Source organism: Hyla sarda, unplaced genomic scaffold (genome assembly GCF_029499605.1).
Source record: "Hyla sarda isolate aHylSar1 unplaced genomic scaffold, aHylSar1.hap1 scaffold_165, whole genome shotgun sequence".
Classification (NCBI taxonomy): Eukaryota; Metazoa; Chordata; class Amphibia; order Anura; family Hylidae; genus Hyla; species Hyla sarda.
In genome coordinates, this window is record NW_026608288.1 from 427,422 (window position 1) to 451,984 (window position 24,563).

A 24,563-nucleotide genomic window follows, 5' to 3' on the forward strand; every position below is an offset into this window, starting at 1 on the left:
TCAAAGGACTGTCTTATCTCTGCTTCTTCCAAGAGAGACGAATTCAGCTTCCAATAGCCTCTGTCCATCCGGGGGGTCTCTGTGACATTCAGAGAAAACAAAATTAAACAGTGATCGGAGAACTCCCCCTCAACAACAGACACTGCTGAAGAGACGGCTTCCTCCTTTAAATAAAACCTGTCTATCCTAGACCTACAACTACCCCTATGATAGGTGAATCCCGCGTGGCCTGGGGTGTGCCGGATGTGGACATCCACCAGGCGAGCCTCACTCGCTATGCTATTAAGGGCTACGCTATCATAAGTCAGCTTGTCTCTGGCACCTCCCCTGTCTTGGGGCCTCGTGACAGCATTAAAGTCCCCTCCAAAGACCACCTGCCGACTTGTAAAAAGATAGGGCTTGATCCTCATAAAGAGACACTTCCGGTCCCACTTAGACTGTGGGTGGTAGATGTTAATAAGATGAAGTTCTTGTCCCCTCATGAGGACATCTAAGATCAGGCACCTCCCCATTTCTAACTCGATAACCCGTCGGCATTCTATCGCTGCGGTAAAAATGACCGCCACTCTGCTATACGGCTCGGCCCCTAGAGACCAGTAGGAGGGCCCATTCCTCCACTCTCTTTTAGCCTTGTAGATAGATGACATATCTGTTAGCCTGGTCTCCTGCAAAAATAAAATACCAGCATTAATATGGGCAAAAAAATCATAGGCAGCAAATCGAGCCGTATCTGACTTAATGCTGGCGACATTAATGGACGCCAGCGTCAACGGAAAGGGTGCCGCCATCAAGGGTGATTGAGTTAAACAGCTTTCTTTTTCCCACTCCCCTTCTCACCCTCCACATCAGAAGAACTCTTCACCCTCTTTAGAGAAATAGAAGTGTCCATCTCACCAGACGTCGTTTTACTTTCCTCGTCTCCGGATTCCAGGCCAGTCCCTTCCCCCGAGGACATAACCTCCCCAGGGGAAAAGGACTCGGCGCCCCCTGGAAGCCCCTCTGCCACCTCCCCCTCATCCTACCCTTCCGAAGAAGAGGAGGAGATGTCCCTGAGGGGTCGGAATCGATTGGAAAGGCCAACCAGAGGGGAGTCAGTTTTGCCTTCCTTCGGCACCTGGACCAGGGTGGGAGAAGATCTTAAATCTCCCTTTTTTTTTTCTACTTGTACCCCGCTTTCGTGTCTCCTTCTGCCATCCCCCATCATCCTCCTCCACGCTATCTGAGGAGATGGCACCTTCCTCATTCTGGATCCTCCTGACCTCCTCATTCAGCTCGCCATCCCTCAGGGTCTCAGCAGCAAGGTTGGCCTCTGGGACAGAATGAGAGGTTGTCCCGGTAACCCGGGCTTTCCCCATCACCCTATCCCTTTGGCGTTTATCAAGACGTCTTAGTTGGGCTGGTGTCTTTTTCTTGCTGTTCCTCACTGACCCCTCAGTTCCTCCACCCCTGCTAGTCCCCTCCCCAGCAGATTCCGGCTCGTGATCTTCATCCGCTGGGGACAAGACTGCATTAGCGAAAGAACGAGGACAACGACTGAATGGGTGACCTAAGTCACCACACAGGTGATACCTAATCTCTGCACAAGATGCGGCAAGATGGCCTACACCCCCACACAAGGCACATTTCTGCACCGTACAGTTTGCACTGAAGTGTGTGGGGTCACCACATCTGTGACAGAGCTTCGGCTGACCCCGGTAGAAAAACTGAATATGATCCCTACCGAGAAAGGCAGAGGATGGAATATGGGTAACTGTATTTCCTGAACGTTTAAGATTTACCAAAAACGTCCAGGCTCCTGACCAGATGCCAAACTCGTCCCTGTTCTTCTGCGGGACCCCCATTACCTCGCCATACCGTCCTAACCAGGTGATGATGTCAACACAAGAGAGTGATTCGTTACGGGTCAAAACGGTCACTCTCTTGATTTCGTTTTGACGAGACAATGCCTGTATGGCAAAGTCTCGCCAGCCTGGCTCATTCTTTACCAATTCAGAATTTGACCAAAAAAGCTCAAGCCCCTCTGGCCAAACAAAACTGATATCGAATTCAGGAATACTGTAGGGATGTATCAAGGCAAAGATATCAACTGCCTTGAAGCCCATCTTTAGCAAGAGCTCAACCACTTTCGTTCTTGAAGGACACATATCTTCGCCCTGCCACCGAAGACGGACTACATTCCTACGGTTACTACCTGTTGGGAGGGACCACACGGTATCGCCCCCTCTTTCCTCTCGGAAGGCAGAGAGACCGTGTCTCTCTATCCAGAAGGACAGATCAACTGCTCTACCCTCTACATTAATCGACCTTTCCCCCTTTTTCAGAGCTTCCAGGAGACGTTGCTGCAATAAACCGTTCCTAGAGTCAGGAGACGAGGAAAGTATTCTACATCCCCAGCAGTGACATTGGCATAACTCCTATGGTCTGTCACCACTGGGGGGGCAACCGGACCAGACCCTGCACCTACACCACTGCTGATGACAACATCCCCACCACCCCCAATGACAACATTAGCACCAACTCCAATAACATGGTCACCACCTCCCCAAAAACACCTTCCCCAGTAACATCAATCTCCATCCTCTCCCCAGTCATACATCCCCCAACCCCATTTACCCCATCACTCACACTGGCTGGACCAGCAACAGGTAAACCGGCAAATGATGATGGTGATACATTTTCAGTCCGTTTTGCCTCGGCATCACGGGGCACTAGAGCTGGGACAACCTCCGCTGGCCCTTTAAGGGACCGGGCAGCATGCTTACCCAGTCTAGAGGAGGCCCTAGCCCTGTTCTTATTAGTGCCCTCCGACTCATCAGCAATTTCTCCAGTCTTATCAGGGCGCCGCTGATCAATGGGATCAGCGGCGCCAATACAAAATAAGATTTGTTCTTTTCTTTTGGGAGCGTCTGTTACATCTGTAGTCACCGCGACTACCTCAGGCACTGAGTCACCCCCCCCTCCCACAGGGGAGTGAACTACAGCCCCGGAGTCTGCCTCTATGCCCACTGCTGGGCCGCCCTCACTGTCTGGCCTTTCGGCCGATGCCTTCTCTACTCCATCTCTGCTACTGCAAACAGGCATGGAGTTTTGCGCCCTTTTAGTACCTGTACTCTCCCCGCTCCTTTGCACCGAGTCCACCACAGAACACGGGCTGGGCTGGGTAACGGGGCTTGCACAATGAGTTGACCCTGCGGCCGACTCAGGGTTTACACGGAGGGGGGTGTAGATGTAACTCACCACTTCTTGCTGCTTTGGCTTGGTCTTCTTTTTCTTACCCCCAGGTGCCTCATCTGGCAGCTCATCTCCGAACACCAGATTCTGAGGACACACTGGGGATTCCAGCATACGTATCTGGGCCATTAGCGCCCCTCCCTGGTAGCTGTTGTAACTGTCCTCCCCTGAGTCAGCAGGTGATACTGCTGGCTGCTGTGCAGGGGGCCCACTGTACGGGGCCTGCTGCTGTTGCGACAGGCCACTGTTACGCTGAGCGCTCCGGGTCCCTGCTCCTCCCCGGAGCGCTCACAGCGTTCTCTTATTCGTAGCGCCCCGGTCAGACCTGCCGACCGGGTGCGCTGCGATAATGCTCCCAGCCGGGATGCGATTCGCGATGCGGGACGCGCCCGCTCGCAATGCGCATCCCGACTCGCTTACTAGACCCGTTCCCCGTCTGTGCTGACCCGGCACGCGCGGCCCCGCTCCTTAGGGCGCACGCGCGCCGGGTCCTTGCGATTTAAAGGGCCGGTGCGCCACTGATTGGCGCATGAGGTTTTAATCAGTACTTTCACCTGTGCACTTCCCTAGTTATACCCCCTGCACTCCCTTGCCGGATCTTGTTGCCATTGTGCCAGTGAAAGCGTTTCCTTGTGTGTTCCTAGCCTGTGTTCCAGACCTCCTGCCGTTACCCCTGACTACGATCCTTGCTGCCTGCCCTGACCTTCTGCTACGTCCGACCTTGCTCTTGTCTACTCCCTTATATCGCGCTTATCTCAGCAGTCAGAGAGGTTGAGCCGTTGCCGGTGGATACGACCTGGTTGCTACCGCTGCTGCAAGACCATCCCGCTTTGCGGCAGGCTCTTGTGAATACCAGTAGCAACTTAGAACCGGTCCACCGACACGGTCCACGCCAATCCCTCTCTGGCACAGAGGATCCACCTCCAGCCAGCCGAATCATGACAGTAGATCCGGCCATGGATCCCGCTGAGGTCCCGCTGCCAGTTGTCGCTGACCTCACCACGGTGGTCGCCCAGCAGTCGCAACAGATAGCGCAACAAGGCCACCAGCTGTCTCAACTGACCGTGATGCGACAGCAGCTACTACCACAGCTTCAACAATCATCTCCTCCGCCAGCTCCTGCACCTCCTCCGCAGCGAATGGCCGCATCCAGCCTCCGATTGTCTTTGCCGGACAAATTTGATGGGGACTCATTTTGCCGTGGTTTTCTTTCTCAATGTTCCCTGCATTTGGAGATGATGTCGGACCAGTTTCCAACTGAAAGGTCAAAGGTGGCTTTCGTAGTCAGCCTTCTGTCTGGGAAAGCCCTGTCATGGGCCACACCGCTCTGGAACCGCAATGATCCTGTCACTGCCTCTATACACTCTTTCTTCAGGGAGATTCGAAGTGTCTTCGAGGAACCTGCCCGAGCCTCTTCTGCCGAGACTGCCCTGCTGAACCTGGTCCAGGGTAATTCTTCTGTTGGCGAGTACGCCATCCAATTCCGTACTCTCGCCTCCGAATTGTCCGGGCATGCTGTTACTTGTGGTTTCTTTTCTAGGACCTTCTCTCCGGCGGAGAAAAACTACTCCATTGGTGATCGAGAACTACTGGCCATAAAATTGTCGCTTGAGGAATGGAGGCACCTGCTGGAAGGATCCAAATATCCAGTTATTATATACACTGATCACAAAAATCTCTCTTATCTTCAGTCTGCCCAACGGCTGAACCCTCGCCAGGCTAGGTGGTCGTTGTTCTTTGCCCGATTTAACTTTGAAATTCATTTTCGCCCTGCTGACAAGAACATTAGGGCTGATGCCCTCTCTCGTTCATCGGATGCCTCTGAAGTGGAAGCTTCCCCGCAACACATCATTCCTCCGGACTGTCTGATCTCCACTTCTCCAGCTTCCATCAGACAAACTCCTCCAGGGAAGACCTTCGTCTCTCCACGCCAGCGCCTCAGGATTCTCAAGTGGGGACACTCCTCACACCTCGCAGGCCATGCTGGCATCAAAAAATCCATCCAGCTCATCTCTTGATTTTATTGGTGGCCTACCCTGGAAGCTGATGTTGTTGATTTTGTGCGGGCTTGTACAGTCTGTGCCCGGGACAAGACCCCTCGCCAGAAACCTGCTGGTCTCCTCCACCCTCTGCCTGTTCCTGAACGACCATGGTCTCAGATTGGTATGGACTTTATTACTGACTTACCTTTATCCCATGGCAACACAGTTATTTGGGTGGTCGTTGATCGATTCTCCAAGATGGCACATTTTATCCCTCTTCCAGGTCTTCCTTCTGCGCCTCAGTTGGCGAAACAATTTTTTATACACATTTTTCGCCTTTACGGGCTGCCCACGCATATCGTCTCAGATAGAGGCGTTCAATTTGTGTCTAAATTCTGGAGGGCCCTCTGTAATCAGCTCAAAATCAAATTAAATTTCTCATCTTCTTATCATCCCCAATCCAATGGGCAAGTAGAAAGAATTAATCAGGTTCTGGGTGATTATTTGCGACATTTTGTTTCCTCCCGCCAGGATGACTGGGCAGATCTTCTACCATGGGCCGAATTCTCGTACAATTAGAGTCTCCTCATTCTTCGTGGTGTACGGCCGTCACCCTCTTCCTCCCCTTCCCACTCCCATGCCCTCTGGTCTGCCCGCTGTTGATGAGGTGACTCAGGACCTCTCCACCATATGGAAAGAGACTCAAAATTCTCTCTTACAGGCTTCATCCCGGATGAAAAAACATGCCGATAGGAAAAGAAGAATTCCCCCCGTTTCTCTCCCAAAGTTGTTTCTCCCACTCCAGTTTCCCGGTCCTCTGACGTTTTTTCTGTGAAAGAAATCCTGGCATCCAAGATGGTCAGAGGTAAAAAAAAAATTTGGGTGGATTGGGAGAATTGCGGCCCAGAGGAGAGATCATGGGAACCTGAGGACAACATCCTGGACAAAAATCTTATCCTCAAATTCTCAGGTTCCAAAAAGAGGGGGAGACCCAAGGGGGGGGGGGGTACTGTTACGCTGAGCGCTCCGGGTCCCTGCTCCTCCCCGGAGCGCTCACAGCGTTCTCTTATTCGCAGCGCCCCGGTCAGACCTGCCGACCGGGTGCGCTGCGATAATGCTCCCAGCCGGGATGCGATTCGCGATGCGGGACGCGCCCGCTCGCGATGCGCATCCCGACTCGCTTACCAGACCCATTCCCCGTCTGTGCTGACCCGGCGCGCGCAGCCCCGCTCCTTAGGGCGCACGCGCGCCGGGTCCTTTCGATTTAAAGGGCCGATGCACCACTGATTGGCGCATGAGGTTTTAATCAGTACTTTCACCTGTGCACTTCCCTACTTATACCTCACTTCCCCTGCACTCCCTCGCCGGATCTTGTTGCCATTGTGCCAGTGAAAGCGTTTCCTTGTGTGTTCCTAGCCTGTGTTCCAGACCTCCTGCCGTTGCCCCTGACAACGGTCCTTGCTGCCTGCCCTGACCTTCTGCTACGTCTGACCTTGCTCTTGTCTACTCCCTTGTACCGCGCTTATCTCAGCAGTCAGAGAGGTTGAGCCGTTGCCGGTGGATACGACCTGGTTGCTACCGCCGCTGCAAGACCATCCCGCTTTGCGGCGGGCTCTGGTGAATACCAGTAGCAACTTAGAACCGGTCCACCGACACGGTCCACGCCAATCCCTCTCTGGCACAGCCAGCCGAATCGTGACAGCAACTAGGAAGATCTGGCTGTTGTTCTCCCTCTATCTCCTCATCATCATCCACCTGGCTCTCAGGTTTCAGCCCCATCAACCTTCTCTGTTTCTTTTCATCCATATCTCTGAAACGCTCTTGATTTTTCAGCTTTTCTTTAAATGGTCCACTCATCTCCAGCAATTCCTCCTTTCTTTCCTCCAAAGCATTTATTTCAGCCATCAGACCTTTTATCTGTGCCTGGACTTCAGGCTTCTTCTTCTTTGGGGTAACCTCCAGCCTAGAACGGACATGGCGAAGTTCCTCCTGAAGCCTCCTCACAGCTTTGCTATCGTCTTCATACTCACGGAGGTGACTTACGACCCGGGTAGTATAGGTGGAAATAGACTCCCGGATCCTCAGCATTCCCCAGCCTTCCTCACTGAGGTCAGCTTCACCTCCGTGAGTACTCTGCCTTCCTCCAGATGACTTTGGCTTTCTGCTGGCAGCACCCAGCTTTCCCAAATTGGGATCCTCGTTTCCAGAAACCTTTCGGCCTCTGTGGGGGGTGTTGGAGTGACATTGCTGCGACTTCGGGTGGATCGCCTAACCCCCAAATCTTCTGATGTACAGGCCGCTTGCTGGCCTCTCCTGCCTCCCTGCGGCCTACCCCGGGAGGCAGAAGCCTGGGCCTCGCCTCCCTCACTCATCCCTGGAAACCAACTCCCTCCCTGGGGAGGAGAAAGCAGGTCCCAGGTGGAACAGGTGGTAATTCCCTGGAGCTCAGGAGGCACAGCAGACACCACCACACAGCTGAACTGAAGCAGAACCACACCCACAACCGATTGGCTCCCACTCCAGAGCTGTACTCAGTATTCCGCTGGTGAGGTCACTGTGTACATACATTACATTACTTATCCTGTACTGATCCTGAGTTATATCCTGTATTATACCCCAGAGCTGTACTCACTATTCTGCTGGTGAGGTCACTGTGTACATACATTATATTACTTATCCTGTACTGATCCTGAGTTATATCCTGTAGATCTTTTATTAAAAAATATAAAACATTACAAAAAGAATAAACATCACCATAACAATAATACAAACAACATACACCTGTATAATATATACAAAAATGAGTCCATATTAGTCCAAAAATGTCCAACCAAGTATCTTCTGGTCCAGCCTCATTCTCACCAAACACACCGCTATAATAACAACAACTACTAAACACTCTACAATAATAATAATACTTACAGTAATAATAATAACAATAATAACTAAAAACTGGTCCGGTTGCATTTCCCCACCCAAAATAATAAATATAATAAATATGTGTCAAACCACCAACAAACACCACAATAAGAAAAACCGAATATACAATGTTTTTTATATATAATTTTTTTTTTTTTTTTTTTTTTTTTTTTTTTTTGGCCCTGAGCTGGTCCCGCATCCCATGCCCCCAGTACATGATAACAGACGTCCATGAACCAGTCCAGGATTTTTTTTTTTTTTTAAAAAGTCCCACACAGAATCCCCCCTCCCCCCATCTACCAACCACCCAACCTAACACTAAACCCCAACACGACACAACCCCTAGAAAAAAATACAATATATATATACATATATACACATATACATAAATGTACAAACAAAACAAATATATACAAAATAATACAAACCAAACAACAAACATCAATAAGGCTTTTCAATCACACAAACCCCTAAAGCTCAAGTTCAGTGCCTGCAAGCCCTATATCACCATATATCTACAGCACAAAACAAAAAGACTAATGTGCCAGCATCAGCCCACCACCAGGGGGAGACAACTGGCTAAGGCACTTTAAAGGCAGAGCCCCTCCACAGACGAGAGGCCCTGCCAGCACCCAGCCTCTCGTACTCCAGAGAACGCACCTTCACCAGGTCACCAAGAATGTTCCTAACCACCTCACCCACAGGGAGGATTTTACGCTGCGTCGACACTAAACACCGTGCGTTCCACGTGTAATACCTGACCACTGAGCTGACTAGGAATAAAGTGCACCGGTCCCAGCCTCCAAGGTTTCTGAATGCCCCATAGGCCCATTCCGCATAGGAAAGACTGGCCAGCCGAGGCCAACCAATGGAAGCGCCCACCCTGTTGTAAACCTCTGTGTTAAAGGGACAATGAAGCAGAAAATGCTCCATGCTTTCCAGCATGCCTCCACACTCTTCGCGGGGACATCCCCGGTCATCAGAGCTCCTGCACTTCAGATTGTCCCTCACACACAGTTTCCCATGGAAGCAGCGCCAAGTCAAGTCCCAAAACTTCAAGGGGATCCTGATAGAATTCAAAAGCTCTAAACCCACCTCCAGATCCCGACTTGGGCAGTCCTTGAGCGCCAATGGCCTCTGGAAATGAGAAGACAGGACCCTCTTGTCAAGGAATTTCCTCGACAGAGTCCTAATCTCCCACATCCCCAGACCCCACCGACGAATAACCTTCAGAACCGGGGTAGCATAAGCCGGGAGATGCCCGTGTGGTGTGCGAAGATCCTTCACTTGCCCTCCTGTCTCCCATTCCTGGAAGAAAGGCCGAAACCATCCCCTACAGGAGGATACCCACGGAGGAGCCCTCTCTGACCAGAGGTTTGCTATATTGGTCTTAAGAAAGGTATTCACTAGGAACACCACAGGGTTGACCATACACAACCCCCCTAGTCTCCTCGTACGGTAAGTAACCTCCCTCTTCACTAGGTTCAGTCTATTCCCCCATAACATTTGGAAGAACACACTGTAGACCCGGGTCCAGAGAGGTTCTGGCAACATGCATACACTGCCCAGATATATCAGCAAAGGGAGCAGGAAAGTTTTCATCAGGTTAACCCTTTCCCGGAGGGTCAAAGACCAACCCTTCCACTGATCTACCTTCTGAGCGGCGATCTTAAGCCTGCTGTCCCAGTTTTGTTTGGGGTAATCCCCTTGACCAAATTCGATGCCGAGGACTTTTGCGGATTCCTGGGGCTCTGGAAGGGCGTCCGGGAGATCAAAATCAGGATCTCCCCCTCCCAGCCAGAGACTCTCACACTTATCCTGATTGATCTTTGACCCGGATGCCTCCGAGTAGCGGTCCACCTCTGACATCACCCATCTGCCCTCCTCTTGTGAGGAGACAAACACGGTGACATCATCAGCGTACGCTACCGCCCTCAGAGCCGAATCCGGCACCTCCAGGTCCATTCTCACCCCCGCCAACGGTCCACAATCAATCCCTCTAAGGAAAGGATCGATTGCAAACACGTACAGCAAAGGGCTCAAAGGACAACCCTGACGGACACCAGACCCAACCTCAAAAGAGCGGCCAATCCAACCATTCACAAGCGGGAAACTCTCTGCCCCTACATACAAGGTCTTAAGCAAATCAACAAACCCCCCTGGCAGGCCATATCTCAGAAGGACAGACCAGAGGTACTCATGGTTAACCCGATCAAACGCTTTTGCCTGATCCAAGGAAAGCAAGTACCCCTTCCAGTGGCCAGCCCTACCCTGCTCCACAGCCTCTCGGACACTGAGCACAGCACTGAATGTACTGCGGCCCGGAACAGAGCAATGCTGAGCCCCCGAAAGGAGCCGGGGTGCAAACTCCACCAGCCGATTAAACAGCACTTTTGCCAGAATCTTTCTGTCCGCATTGAGAAGCGCTATGGGACGCCAATTCTCAATGTGGGACGGGTCTTTACCCTTTGACAGGATGATCAGCGCTGACCTCCTCATTGACTTTGGCAGAGTGCCCGAGGATAGACACTCATTAAAAACCGCGGTCAAGAGGGGAACCAAAGTGTCCTTAAAGGTCTTATAGAACTCAGATGTTAAGCCATCCGGCCCGGGTGACTTCTTGAGGGCAAGCCCATCAATAGCCATCCTGACTTCCTCTTCCCGGATCATCTCTGTCAAAACGTCAAGAGAGGGGTCTACTCCTGGTTCAGGGACGGTTTCAGCCAAGAAAGCTGATACCTTATCTCGATCTAGATCCTTCCTTCCCAAGAGGTGCGAGTAGAAGGATCTGACGACCTCCAGGATCCCTGATCTGGACCTTTTCAAGGATCCCGTACTATCAATCAGTCCTGAGACTACTTTACTATTCACTGACATCTTGCAGTTTCTGTAAGGGTCGGGCGAGCGGTACTTCCCGTAATCCCTCTCAAAAACCAAAGATGCGTGCCTATCGTACTGGCACTTCATCAGCAAGGACTTCACTCTGGAGATATCATCACGACTACCTCCAGTCGAGACAAGGTTCTCAAGTTTCTTCCTCAGGCCCTGGTACAAACGGTACCTGTTTAGGCTTCTGAGGCCCGAGAGCTGGCGGAAGAATCTCGCAACCCTTTCCTTGAAGATCTCCCACCACTCTGACTTACTGCTACAAAGGCCCAGCAATGGTACCTGGCTCTGAAGAAAATCCTCAAAGGACTGTCTTATCTCCGCTTCTTCCAAGAGAGACGAATTCAGCTTCCAATAGCCTCTGCCCATCCGGGGGGTCTCTGCGACATTCAGAGAAAACAAAATTAAACAGTGATCGGAAAACTCCACCTCAACAACAGATACTGCTGAAGAGACGGCCTCCTCCTTTAAATAAAACCTGTCTATCCTAGACCTACAACTACCCCTATGATAGGTGAATCCCGCGTGGCCTGGGGTGTGCCGGATGTGGACATCCACCAGGCGAGCCTCACTCGCTATGCTATTAAGGGCGGCGCTATCATAAGTCAGCTTGTCTCTGGCACCTCCCCTGTCTTGGGGCCTCGTGACAGCATTAAAGTCCCCTCCAAAGACCACCTGCCGACTTGTAAAAAGATAGGGCTTGATCCTCATAAAGAGACACTTCCGGTCCCACTTAGACTGTGGGCCGTAGATGTTAATAAGGCGAAGTTCTTGTCCCTTCATGAGGACATCTAAGATCAGGCACCTTCCCATTTCTAACTCGATAACCCGTCGGCATTCTACCGCTGCGGTAAAAAGGACCGCCACTCCGCTATACGGCTCGGCCCCAAGAGACCAGTAGGAGGGCCCATTCCTCCACTCTCTTTTAGCCTTGTAGATAGATGACATATCTGTTAGCCTGGTCTCCTGCAAAAATAAAATATCAGCATTAATATGGGCAAAAAAATCATAGGCCGCAAATCGAGCCGTATCTGACTTTATGCTGGCAACATTAATGGACGCCAGAGTCAACGGAGAGGGTGCCGCCATCAAGGGTGATTGAGTTAGACAGCTTTCTTTTTCCCACCATCCTTCCCATCCACCCCACCACCCTCCTCATCAGATGATGGTTTACCCCTTTTAAGTGAAATAGATGTGTCCATTTTCCCTTTATATACATTTTCCTCGTCCCCTGACTCTGGGCCTGTCTCCCCCCCTGAAGGCATAGATTCCCCAGGGAGAGAGGACTCAGCGTCTCCTGTGAGCCCCACCGCAACATCCGGAACCTCACCCCCAGCCACCCCCTCCTCCGAAGAGGAAATGTCGCGGAGGGCTCGGAACCGGTTGGAGAGACCAATCAGAGGGAGATCAGTTGTACCTTCCTTTGGCATCTGGCAGGTGGGAGAAGATCTTACATCTCTCCTTTTCTTATTCTTCCGAGTACCCCGCTTTGTTTCTGCCCATCCCCCACTGTCCTCATCCGCGCTCCCACCATGGGAGGACAGTGAGGAGACGGCATCCCCCTCTTTGTGGATCCTTCCAGTCTCCTCATCCAGTTAACTATCCCCCAGGGCCTCAGCAGTAAGACTGGCCGCAGGGACAGGATCAGGAGTCACCCCAGTTGGTTGATGCTCCTGTGAGTCCTGAATCTCCCTGTCCCTTTGACGCTTCTCGAGACGCCTCAGTTGGGCAGGCGTCTTCTGCTTACTTTTCTTCCCTGGCCCCTGCACCCCTTCATCCCTGACAGCCATCCCCCCAGCAGAATCCACCTCACGGCTTACTCCCACCAGGGCAACAACCGCGTTGACAAAGGAACGAGGGCAGCGACTGAATGGGTGACCTAAGTCACCACACAGGTGACACCTAATCTCTGCACAAGATGTAGCGAGATGGCCTATTTCCCCACACAGAGTGCACTTCTGCACAGTGCAATTGGCACTAAAATGTGTGGGGTCACCACATCTGTGACAGAGCTTCGGCTGACCCTGGTAGAAGATCTGGATACGATCCCTTCCGAGGAAGGTCGCAGATGGTATATGGGTAACGGTGTTTCCTGAACGCCTAAGCTTGACCATAAACGTCCAGGCCCCTGACCAGATGCCATATTCATCCCTGTTCTTTTTTGGGACCTCCACCACCTCACCATACCGACCTAGCCACGTCATGATGTCAATACAAGAAAGCGATTCATTACGGGTTAAAACGGTCACCTTCTTGACATTATTTTGGCGAGACACTGCCTGAATGGCAAAGTCTCGCCAGCCGGGCTCATTCTTTACCAACTCATAATTCGACCAGAAGAGCTCAAGCCCCTCCGGCCGAACAAAGCTGATATCGAACTCAGGGGTACCATAAGGATGTATCAAGGCATAGATGTCAGCTGCCTTAAAGCCCAACTTCAGCAGAAGCTCAACAACTTTAGATCTTGGAGGACATGTATCACTGCCTCTCCACCTCAGCCGGACCACATTCCTACGGAGACCACCTGGCCCGGCTGTAGGGAGGGACCACACATTATCCCCCCCTCTTTCCTCTCGGAAGGCTGAAAGACCATGTCTCTCTATCCAGAAGGATAGATCAACCTCCCTACCCTCTACATTGATCGATCTCTCCCCTCTCCTTAAGGCCCCCAGGAGACGCTGCTGCAAACTGTTCTCCCCAGAGCCAGAGGACGAGGAAGCTGCCCCCCTTCCCCCAGCGGTGACATTCGCGTAGCTGCGGATGGGTGCTGCCACCGCTGGGGGTGCAACTGGACCAGACCCTACATTCCCACCACTAATCTGTGCCCCTTCACCACCCTCCTCCACATAATCCATACCCAAACCATTGATCCCTATTTTAGCTGATGTGCCCCCCATACCTCCACCCGTGCTACAGCCCAAACCACTATTCAAAGCCCCAGACAGATTTTTAGTAACAGATGAATTATTCCCCTCATTCACACCCTCAGTCACTCCAACATTAACCTCCACATTCATACTGGCTGGACCGGTGCGTTCTGGCGCAGATTTTGTACTGTCAGCATCACTGGGTACCAGGGCTGGAGCCATCACCACAGGACAGGTCACCGGTCCCTTATACAAGGACCGGGAAGCCTGCCTAGCCTGTTTATTAGCGGCCCCAGCCCTGTTTTTACCGGTACCCTCCGCCTCATCCGTACTAGAATGTCCAGCTCCTGGGCGCCGCTGATCTGGATCAGCGGCGCCAATGCAAAACAAAAGTTTTTTTCTACTTTTGGGAGAATCTATTTTTCCCTTAGCCACCACGACTACCTCCGGCACTGAGTCACCCCCCTCTCCCACAGGGGAGCGAACTACAGCACTGGAGTCTGCCTCTATGCCCACCGCTGGGCCGCCCTCACTGTACGGCCTTGCGGCCGATGCCTTCTCTGCTCCATCCCTGCTACTGCAAACAGGCATGGAGCTCTGCGCCCTTTTAGTATCTGTACTCTCCCCGCACCTTTGCACCGAGTCCACCACAGAACACGGGCTGGGCTGGGTAACGGGGCTTGCACAATGAGCTGACCCTGCGGCCGACTCAGGGTTTACAGGGAGGGGGGTGTAGATGTAACTCACCACTTCTTGCTGCTTTGGCTTGGTCTTCTTTTTCTTCTTACCCCCAGGTGCCTCATTTGGGAGCTCATCTCCAAACACCAGGTTCTGAGGACACACTGGGGATTCCAGCATACGAATCTGGGCCATTAGCGCCCCTCCCTGGTAGCTGCTGTCACTGTCCTCCCCTGAGTCGGCAGGTGATACTGCTGGCTGCTGTGCAGGGGGCCCACTGTACGGGGCCTGCTGCTGTTGCCGCAGGCCACCAGGTGGATCTGGCTGTTGTTCTTCCTCCATCTCCTCCACATCATCCACCTGGCTCTCAGGTTGCAGCCCCATCAACCTTTTATTTTTTTCTTCTTCTGTCACCCTGAAGCGCTCCTCATTTTCCAATTTTTCTTTAAATGGCCCACTCTTCTCCAGTAATGCTGCTCTCCTCTCCTCCAAAACTTGCATGTCAGCCATAAGTCTTTTTATCTCTGACTGGATCTCAGTTTTTTTCCGTTTAGGACTAACCTTGGCTCTGGCACGGGCACAGCGCAGTTCCTCTCGGAGCCTCCTGATGGCCTTACAGGCGTCTTCATACTCACGGAGGTGACTTTTTACCCGGGAGGTATAGGTGGAAATAGACTCCCGGGTCCTCAGCACTCCCCAGCCTTCCTCACTGAGGTCGGCTTCACCTCCGTGAGCACTCTGCCTTCTTCCGGACGAACTCAGCTTTCCACTGGCAGCACCCAGCTTTCCCAAGGAGGATCCCACCTTGGAGTTTTTCGCCTCTGTGGGGGGAGTTGGAGCAGCATTGCTGCGACTCCTGGTGGAACGCCTCACCCCCTAAATCCTCGGATGTTCCGGCCGCTTGCTGGCTTCTACTGCTCCCCTGCGGCCTATTCCGAGGAGCAGAAGCCTGGGCCTCGCCTCCCTCACTCATGCCTGGAAACCCACTCCCTCCCTGGGGAGGAGGAAGCAGGCCCCAGGTGGAACAGGTGGAAATCCCTGGAGCTCAGGAGACACAGCAGACACACAGCACAGCTGAAGCACGACCACACCCGCAACTAATTGGTCAGCACTCCAGAGCTGTACTCACTATTCTGCTGGTGAGGTCACTGTGTACATACATTACATTACTTATCCTGTACTGATCCTGAGTTATATCCTGTATTATACTCCAGAGCTGTACTCACTATTCTGCTGGTGAGGTCACTGTATACATACATTACTTATCCTTTACTGATCCTGAGTTATATCCTGTATTATACCCCAGAGCTGTACTCACTATTCTGCTGGTGAGATCACTGTGTACATACATTACATTACTTATCCTGTACTGATCCTGATTTATATCCTGTATTATACTCCAGAGCTGTACTCACTATTCTGCTGGTGAGGTCACTGTGTACATACATTACATTACTTATCCTGTACTGATCCTGAGTTATATCCTGTATTATACCTGTCACGATGCCGGCTGGCAGGAGGTGGATCCTCTGTGCCAGAGAGGGATTGGCGTGGACCGTGCTAGTGGACCGGTTCTAAGTCACTACTGGTTTTCACCAGAGCCCGCCGCAAAGCGGGATGGTCTTGCTGCGGCGGTAGTGACCAGGTCGTATCCACTAGCAACGGCTCAACCTCTCTGACTGCTGAAGATAGGCGCGGTACAAGGGAGTAGACAGAAGCAAGGTCGGACGTAGCAGAAGGTTGGGGCAGGCAGCAAGGATCGTAGTCAGTAAGGTAATAGCAGGAGGTCAAGTACACAGTAAGGACAACACAGTAACGCTTTCACTAGGCTCTAAGGCAACAAGATCCGGCAGGGAAGTGCAGGGACAGAGAACAGATATAGTCTGGGAGCAGGTGGAGCCAATCAAGCTAATTGGGCCAGGCACCAATCACTGGTGCACTGGCCCTTTAAGTCTCAGGGAGCTGGCGCGCGCGCGCCCTAGAGAGCGGAGCCGCGCGCGCCAGCACATGACAGCAGGGGACCGGGACGGGTAAGTGACCTGGGATGCGATTCGCGAGCGGGCGCGTCCCGCTGTGCGAATCGCATCCCCGACGGCCATGACAGTGCAGCGCTCCCGGTCAGCGGGACCGACCGGGGCGCTGCGGAGAGAGAGACGCCGTAAGCGCTCCGGGGAGGAGCGGGGACCCGGAGCGCTAGGCGTAACAGTACCCCCCCCCCTTAGGTCTCCCCTTCTCTTTGTCCGGTAACTGCCTCCCCTGGGATGAGGAGACCGGGAAAGAATGGAGGGTTTCCTCAACGGCAGGCAGTACAGCAGGAGTGGGAATGGGGAGGGAGGGCGAGGCCTGGCACGGGGCAGTGTGACACCAGGACGAGGGCCATGGGGAGGCACCGAGGCTTGCCTGACTGGACTGGGAGGGGGGGAGAGGCACTTCTTATGGCAGGACGGCAGACCGGTTACAGGGGGAACCACAGGGTCACGGCAGGGAGTACTGGGAACCGGTTTAAGGCAGTCCTTGAAACAAGAGGAACCCCAGCTCTTGATCTCCCCTGTGGACCAATCCAGGGTTGGGGAATGGTGTTGAAGCCAGGGTAGTCCAAGGAGAATTTCGGAAGTGCAATTGGAGAGGACCAAAAACTCAATTTTTTCGTGATGAGGTCCGATGCACATTAGGAGGGGCTCCGTGCGGTAACGCACGGTGCAATCCAACCTGACTCCGTTGACCGCGGAAATGTAGAGTGGCTTGACGAGACGGGTCACCGGGATGCGGAATTTATTCACCAAGGACTCACGAATAAAATTCCCAGAGGCACCAGAGTCCAGGCAGGCCACGGCTGAGAGGGAGGAGTTGGCTGAAGGGAAAATCCGCACGGGCACCGTGAGACGTGGAGAAGCCGACTTAGACTCAAGAGACGCCACACCCACGAGAGCTGGGTGCGAGCGTGCGTTTCCCAGACGTGGAGGACGGATAGGGCAATCCACCAAAAAATGTTCGGTACTGGCACAGTACAGACAAAGATTTGCTTCCCTACGGCGATTCCTCTCCTCCTGGGTCAGGCGAGACCGATCCACTTGCATGGCCTCCTCGGCGGGAGGCCTAGGCGTAGATTGCAACGGAGACTGTGGGAGAGGTGCCCAGAGATCTAAGTCTTTTTCCTGGCGGAGCTCTTGATGTCTCTCAGAAAAACGCATGTCAATGCGAGTGGCTAGATGAATGAGTTCATGCAGGTTAGCAGGAATTTCTCGTGCGGCCAGAACATCTTTAATGTTGCTGGATAGGCCTTTTTTAAAGGTCGCGCAGAGGGCCTCATTATTCCAGGATAGTTCAGAAGCAAGAGTACGGAATTGTATGGCGTACTCGCCAACGGAAGAATTACCCTGGACCAGGTTCAGCAGGGCAGTCTCAGCAGAAGAGGCTCGGGCAGGTTCCTCAAAGACACTTCGAATTTCCGAGAAGAAGGAGTGTACAGAGGCAGTGACGGGGTCATCGCGGTCCCAGAGCGGTGTGGCCCATGACAGGGCTTTTCCAGACAGAAGGCTGACTACGAAAGCCACCTTAGACCTTTCAGTAGGAAACTGGTCCGACATCATCTCCAAGTGCAGGGAACATTGCGAAAGAAAGCCACGGCAAAACTTAGAGTCCCCATCAAATTTGTCCGGCAGGGACAAGCGGAGGCTAGGAGTGGCCACTCACTGCGGAAGGGGTGCAGGAGCTGGCGGAGGAGATGGTTGCTGCTGTAGCAGAAGTTGCGACTGAAGTTGTTGCACTATGGTGGACACTTCCGACAGCTGGTGGGTTAGATGGGCGATCTGTCGGGCTTGCTGGGCGACCACCGTGGTGAGATCAGAGATAGATGGCAGGGGAACCTCAGCGGGATCCATGGCCGGATCTACTGTCACGATGCCGGCTGGCAGGAGGTGGATCCTCTGTGCCAGAGAGGGATTGGCGTGGACCGTGCTAGTGGACCGGTTCTAAGTCACTACTGGTTTTCACCAGAGCCCGCCGCAAAGCGGGATGGTCTTGCTGCGGCGGTAGTGACCAGGTCGTATCCACTAGCACCGGCTCAACCTCTCTGACTGCTGAAGATAGGCGCGGTACAAGGGAGTAGACAGAAGCAAGGTCGGACGTAGCAGAAGGTCGGGGCAGGCAGCAAGGATCGTAGTCAGTAAGGTAATAGCAGGAGGTCAAGTACACAGTAAGGACAACACAGTAACGCTTTCACTAGGCTCTAAGGCAACAAGATCCGGCAGGGAAGTGCAGGGACAGAGAACAGATATAGTCTGGGAGCAGGTGGAGCCAATCAAGCTAATTGGGCCAGGCACCAATCACTGGTGCACTGGCCCTTTAAGTCTCAGGGAGCTGGCGCGCGCGCGCCCTAGAGAGCGGAGCCGCGCGCGCCAGCACATGACAGCAGGGGACCGGGACGAGTAAGTGACCTGGGATGCGATTCGCGAGCGGGCGCGTCCCGCTGTGCGAATCGCATCCCCGACGGCCATGACAGTGCAGCGCTCCCGGTCAGCGGGACCGACCGGGGCGCTGCGGAGAGAGAGACGCCGTAAGCGCTCCGGGGAGGAGCGGGGACCCGGAGCGCTAGGCGTAACAATACCCCAGAGCTGCACTCACTATTCTGCTGGTGTGTACATACATTACATGCGCAGGGTCTTCTCTTCTGATCTTTCTCTCACAGATAAGGTTCAGCAGGAGATATATGAGGTGACCAATGGTTTCCGTCCCCCTGAGATTATGGATAAGCCCCAGTTGCCGTATACCAACGCCGTCATCCACGAAATACAGAGAGTCCTTGATTTGGCGCCAACTGCACTTTTCCACGCGGTGACTGAAGACATCAGGTTCAGAGGTTACAATATTCCAAAGGTAAAAGAATCTTCTACAACACACAGAGCTGAATGTACGACAGATCACAGTCCAAGTATTTGCCCCATTGCCCCCCTGGGTAGATGTCCTAATAAGAAGGGAACCTCTGGTATAATATGGGGCTCATACACAGGGACCCATTTGTATAACTTATCCTTTCCCTTCTCAGGGAACGACCATAATCCCCTTTATCTCATCCGTCCTGACCGACCCCTCTCAGTGGGAGACCCCAGAAGTATTCAACCCCGGGCATTTCCTGAATGAGGAGGGGCAGTTCCGCACCAGGCTGGCCTTCATGCCTTTCTCAGCAGGTAAGAACTGGAGATGCACATGTGAGATGACCCAGAGTCTGTATAAAGTTTATGGCAGTGTTTCTCAACCAGGGTGCCTCCAGCTGTCATAGAACTACAACTCCCAGAATGCTTGCTGGGATTTGTTGTTTTGCAACAGCTAGAGGCCCCTTGGCTGGGAAGCAATTGTTTATGGGATAAGTGAAAATCTTTTTTTTTTTTTTTGCTGCATACAAAAAATCTGCCCACAATCTTGTCTCAATTGAAATAAATCCAGTGCTCTGTGGAGGATGAGGGTTTTTCCCCATTAACTTCAATGGTAAAGTCAAAATCCGCAATAAATCAACAGTTGTGCTGCAGAAACGCAGCAAACACACAAAAGATGATGATGCAGCCGCAGAGGATTATGTCCTGGATGGTATGGGGATCCCCTAATGGTCTTTTTTATATAAGTCCATAATGAGAGAAAAGCAAGTACGGCACTGCCACGCACCTGAATGAGCAGAAGGTGGTGTGAATACCGTCCTACACCTGGGCACGGAAAATTTGTCTGGTTACCGTGCCCAATCCTCCAGAAAAAAGGACAAATTTCAGCTTGAAAGAAGAAACGAGGAGGCACTGGCGTTGCTGCCAAGTGAAGTTTATTCCATAAGGTCAATGATACATCTCTGGCCGACAGGCCGTTTCTCGCTCGCTGAGCGAGAAATGGCCTGTCGGCCAGAGGTGTATCATTGACCTCATGGAATAAACTTCACGTTGTAGCAACGCCAGTGCCTCCTTGTTTCTTCTTTCAAGCTTTTTTTTTTATATAGGCCATTACGTGGCCCAGACGTGCCCCAGACTGAGCCGACGTGCCCCAGACTGAGCCGACGTGCCCCAGACTGAGCCGACGTGCCCCAGACTGAGCCGACGTGCCCCAGACTGAGCCGACGTGCCCCAGACTGAGCAGACGTGCCCCAAAGGGGTACCCTGAACTAGAAACTCCCCCAAAAAATAACTAAAAATTAAAATGTAACTTTTATTCAGTGTTTTAAAACCAAAAACATGTGTAATGATTGAACTAGATACCATTAGGCACAACTACCATACTGATTAAAAAATACAGGGTGTGTCTAGCACATCTGTATTGCCTGTTTGATTTAGATGCCCCTCAATACGTGAGCCACTTATATGTGTATGGCCACTACTGACGCTATTAGTATATAGAGATCATAGTGCTGACTATAACCACTGCAGTTTAAAATGTCACACAAGCCAGAGTCCTGACGTTCCGCTGGCAACCCAGCTTCATCAGAGGACTGGCGGCCAGTCCTCTAATGAAGCTGGGTTGCCAGCAAAACGTCAGGACTCTGGCCTGTGTGACATTTTAAACTGCAGTGGTTATGATCTCTATATACTAATAGCCTCGGTAGTGGCCATACACATATAAGTGGCACACGTATTGAGGGGCATCTGAATCAAGCAGGCAATACAGATGTGCTAGACACATTCATCAAACCCCCCAACCCCAAAGCTAGTTATGAGGCACTAGGCACAGGGTAACACTATGAGACACAGAGTAGTAGATTATACTATGGGGCAGAAGGCTCTGACTTGGTATTGGTACAGTCCCGATAAAGCATCTTGAGATCCTGGCGGGTGATGAGCTTGCAGAGGCTGACCAACCGGCTAAACGGCCATCAGCTCCTGCTCCACCGCACAAACCACCAGGGTGATGTCCAGGCACACCCTGTACCCACACTGTAACAGACAGCCTGCTACCGATCCCTGCCGCAGCTAGTTCAGGGGCAGTATGTACCTCCCATGACTGTGTAGCCACTTCCTTTGAGCCCTCCTGACGTGTGGCTGCTTCATGCTTTCCTGACAACTGACCCTGCTTTCTCCTCCTTCCTAGGAGCCAGGAGCCCTCCAGGACCAGGGCAGTATTGTTGTTGTAGAGTGAGGCTCCAGGGCATATCATAGCCAATGGTGTATCATGGGGCAGCATTTCTGCCACCCCCCTTAAACTACCACCCTAGGCCTAGACCTTGTTGGCCTATTGGTAAATATGCCACTGACTGAGGCTTCAATGTTCTTTGTACAATTTCTAGTATCTTCCTCAACAAATGTCTCTATATTTCCTATTACATGGCTGGATACTTACCAGACCAACCTTGTATGGTATAAATAAGTATGTTTACATTCACTGACAGCATGAAGGGGTCTTAACAAGGCCACCAGGAGACAGTGATGACCTGTGTTGTTCTTCTAGGGAAGCGAGTTTGTCTTGGAGAGAACCTGGCCCGCATGGAACTCTTCCTGCTCTTCTCCGCTTTGCTCCAGAAATTCACATTTACCCTTCCCCCGGGGACAAAGCGACGGGACTCAAAATATCTGAACCTGAACAAGACGGAAATCATCGCATCAGAGGAGATCTGCGCTGTGCCTCGCGTCTTGTCAAAGTGAGCGCCCTCAGCATCCATGAAGGAAATGAGAAAAGTTATTATCCCAGGAAATGTGGCAAAATAAACATATAAAAGAAGTAATATTTGGTAAAAAGTGATGATGGATGACGAGGGCTGAGATCAAAATGACATGACACACTGTGACGACACGAGCCCATTCTGTTCTATATATCAAAGCCCTTCTGGGGGTGGACTGAGTGATTCCACATCTGGGTGCAAACTGGACTACAGTGGGGTCCAGTATGACATATAAGATATAGTACACAGAATTTTTCTATAATTCAAACTATTACTATGGTATAAACCTACGTTTCTACTTTGACAGGAATTTCAGGTATTTTGGATTTCATTTTCTTTAAATTCACTGTAAAGCAACCAAACCATCCATGAAATAACAATTGTTCTAACTACTCTATATTGTATCTTTCTTCGATTACACCTCCCGGAAATGCATTTATTAACAACTGGGTTACGCACTGGAAAGCTGTGAGCTCACCCACAGCTCCTTTCCCTGCCGAATTGATGATCCACCCTATTTGATGGACCCCAAACTGGGCGACAGTCCCTACTCTGAACAAGTGTGGTGCATAGTGAGGTCAAACAAAAAAACACAACAGTACTGGGTGACTCCGCATCTGAATGACAACCATACTACAGTGGGGTCCAGTATGATATAGATGATAACATGATACCATTATTACTATGATATAAACCTACACTTTAACTTTGAGAGCAATTTCAGGTATTTTGGTTCTCAGATTCTTTGAATTTACTATTAAGCAACAAAACTCTATTTGTAGATGACCCTCCGCCTTTTCTGACCTGTCTGTATGAGGAATAACATGTATTATCCATGAAATAACAGGTCTGCAGAAATTGTTCTTACAACTCTATTTTTTTCTTTTTTTTATCTCTCCTCAATTACTCCTCGTCAAAATGATTTAACAATTGAATTAACAAATTAATTGTCAACTGGGTGTCACATTAGATAGCCCTAAGCTCCCCCAAACTCCCTTTCCCTGCCTACTTGATGGATCCGCCCTATGCGACAGACTCACAACTGGGCGATGGTATCTACTTTGAACAAGTGCAAGGCGTAGTGAGATAAAAGATAAAACAAAAAAACACACAAGATTTTAGATCGGGGAGAAAGTCAGGACACAAAGGGTTAACCAAGGAACAGACGAGGTGACCGGCAACCAGACAAATAAAACAGAAAGAGCAAGGTCAGAAAGGTCAAGTTAGAACCAGGTCATACCAAATCTCTAAGCAAAGGGGTAGTCAGGGCACAAGTCATAGTCAGGAGTACAAAAAGACAGTATACAAATGCAGGTACAAGGAGCTTGTGCAGGGACTATTGGTCCGTTGTCCACCCCTCCTGATTGTCCCGGGCATTGTAACGGCAACAAGTGAACACAGGAGCGGTTGGTGCTTCTTCCAGAACCAGAGGAAGACAGGGTGTTACTATTCTCCTTGTCAATAGGATGTATCCATACTGTGTGTGACTCTCTAAGCGCTGACAGGGCACAAGGGAAACCACAAGGGGAATCATAACATTCAGCTGTCAGATCAACCATGGATTTCCAGGAGAAACAGTGAAGGAATGGGCTTTATTCCAACTTATTACCATTTTCTAGATCAGTGTTTTCTAAACACTAGGAGTTAGAGACACACTGGCCAGAATGGGTTCTCACCCTCTTGAAATAATGTTTTCCTTCAATGGCAGCAAGAAGAGATATTGAAGGGTTTTTACTGTTATATACAGTGGTCCCTCAAGTTACAATATTAATTGGTTCCAGGACGACCATTGTATGTTGAAACCATTGTATGTTGGGACCATAACTCTATGGAAGACTGAGAATTGAATCTGAAGCCCCAAAATGTCATCCAAAATAGGAAAAAGTGAGGATTAAAGAAAAATAAGTAGATAACTAATACAGATAAAGCAAATCCTTACACATAAAAGTAAGAAAGATCTGCTGGAAACTGTAATCACTGTCTATGTGGAGGACAGGAGCTTCTTCAGGGTCCTGTACAATACACAGTGTCCTAAAAAAAAGTAACATGGAGCCGCCCTCACCTGGTGTCCACAGGAGCAGCTAAACCTGGTACAGGTAAAGAATACAGAACATGTAATACCTCCCTGTACTGTAGGGGGTGCTACCAGACACCAGTCAGTGCATACACTTCAGTAATACAGGTAAAGAGGACAGAACATGTAATACCTCCCTGTACTGTAGGGGGCGCTACCAGACACCAGTCAGTGCATACACTTCAGTAATACAGGTAAGGAGTACAGAACATGTAATACCTCCCTGTACTGTAGGGGGCGCTACCAAACACCAGTCAGTGCATACACTTCAGTAATACAGGTAAGGAGTACAGAACATG

General features: G+C 51.2%; 1 protein-coding gene across 1 annotated transcript in view; it reads left to right on the forward strand.

Moving 5' to 3' along the window:
- LOC130311603 (cytochrome P450 2C20-like) overlaps positions 1-24,388 on the forward strand; it is an 88,619-nt gene extending 64,231 nt beyond the window's left edge. Inside the window, exons 8-10 of the mRNA XM_056552498.1 lie at positions 19,251-19,438; positions 19,608-19,749; positions 21,980-24,388. Coding sequence (XP_056408473.1) covers positions 19,251-19,438; positions 19,608-19,749; positions 21,980-22,173 — 524 coding nt within the window. The 3' untranslated portion in view covers positions 22,174-24,388. The remainder of the gene's footprint in view (positions 1-19,250; positions 19,439-19,607; positions 19,750-21,979) is intronic.
- Positions 24,389-24,563: the final 175 nt, after the last annotated feature.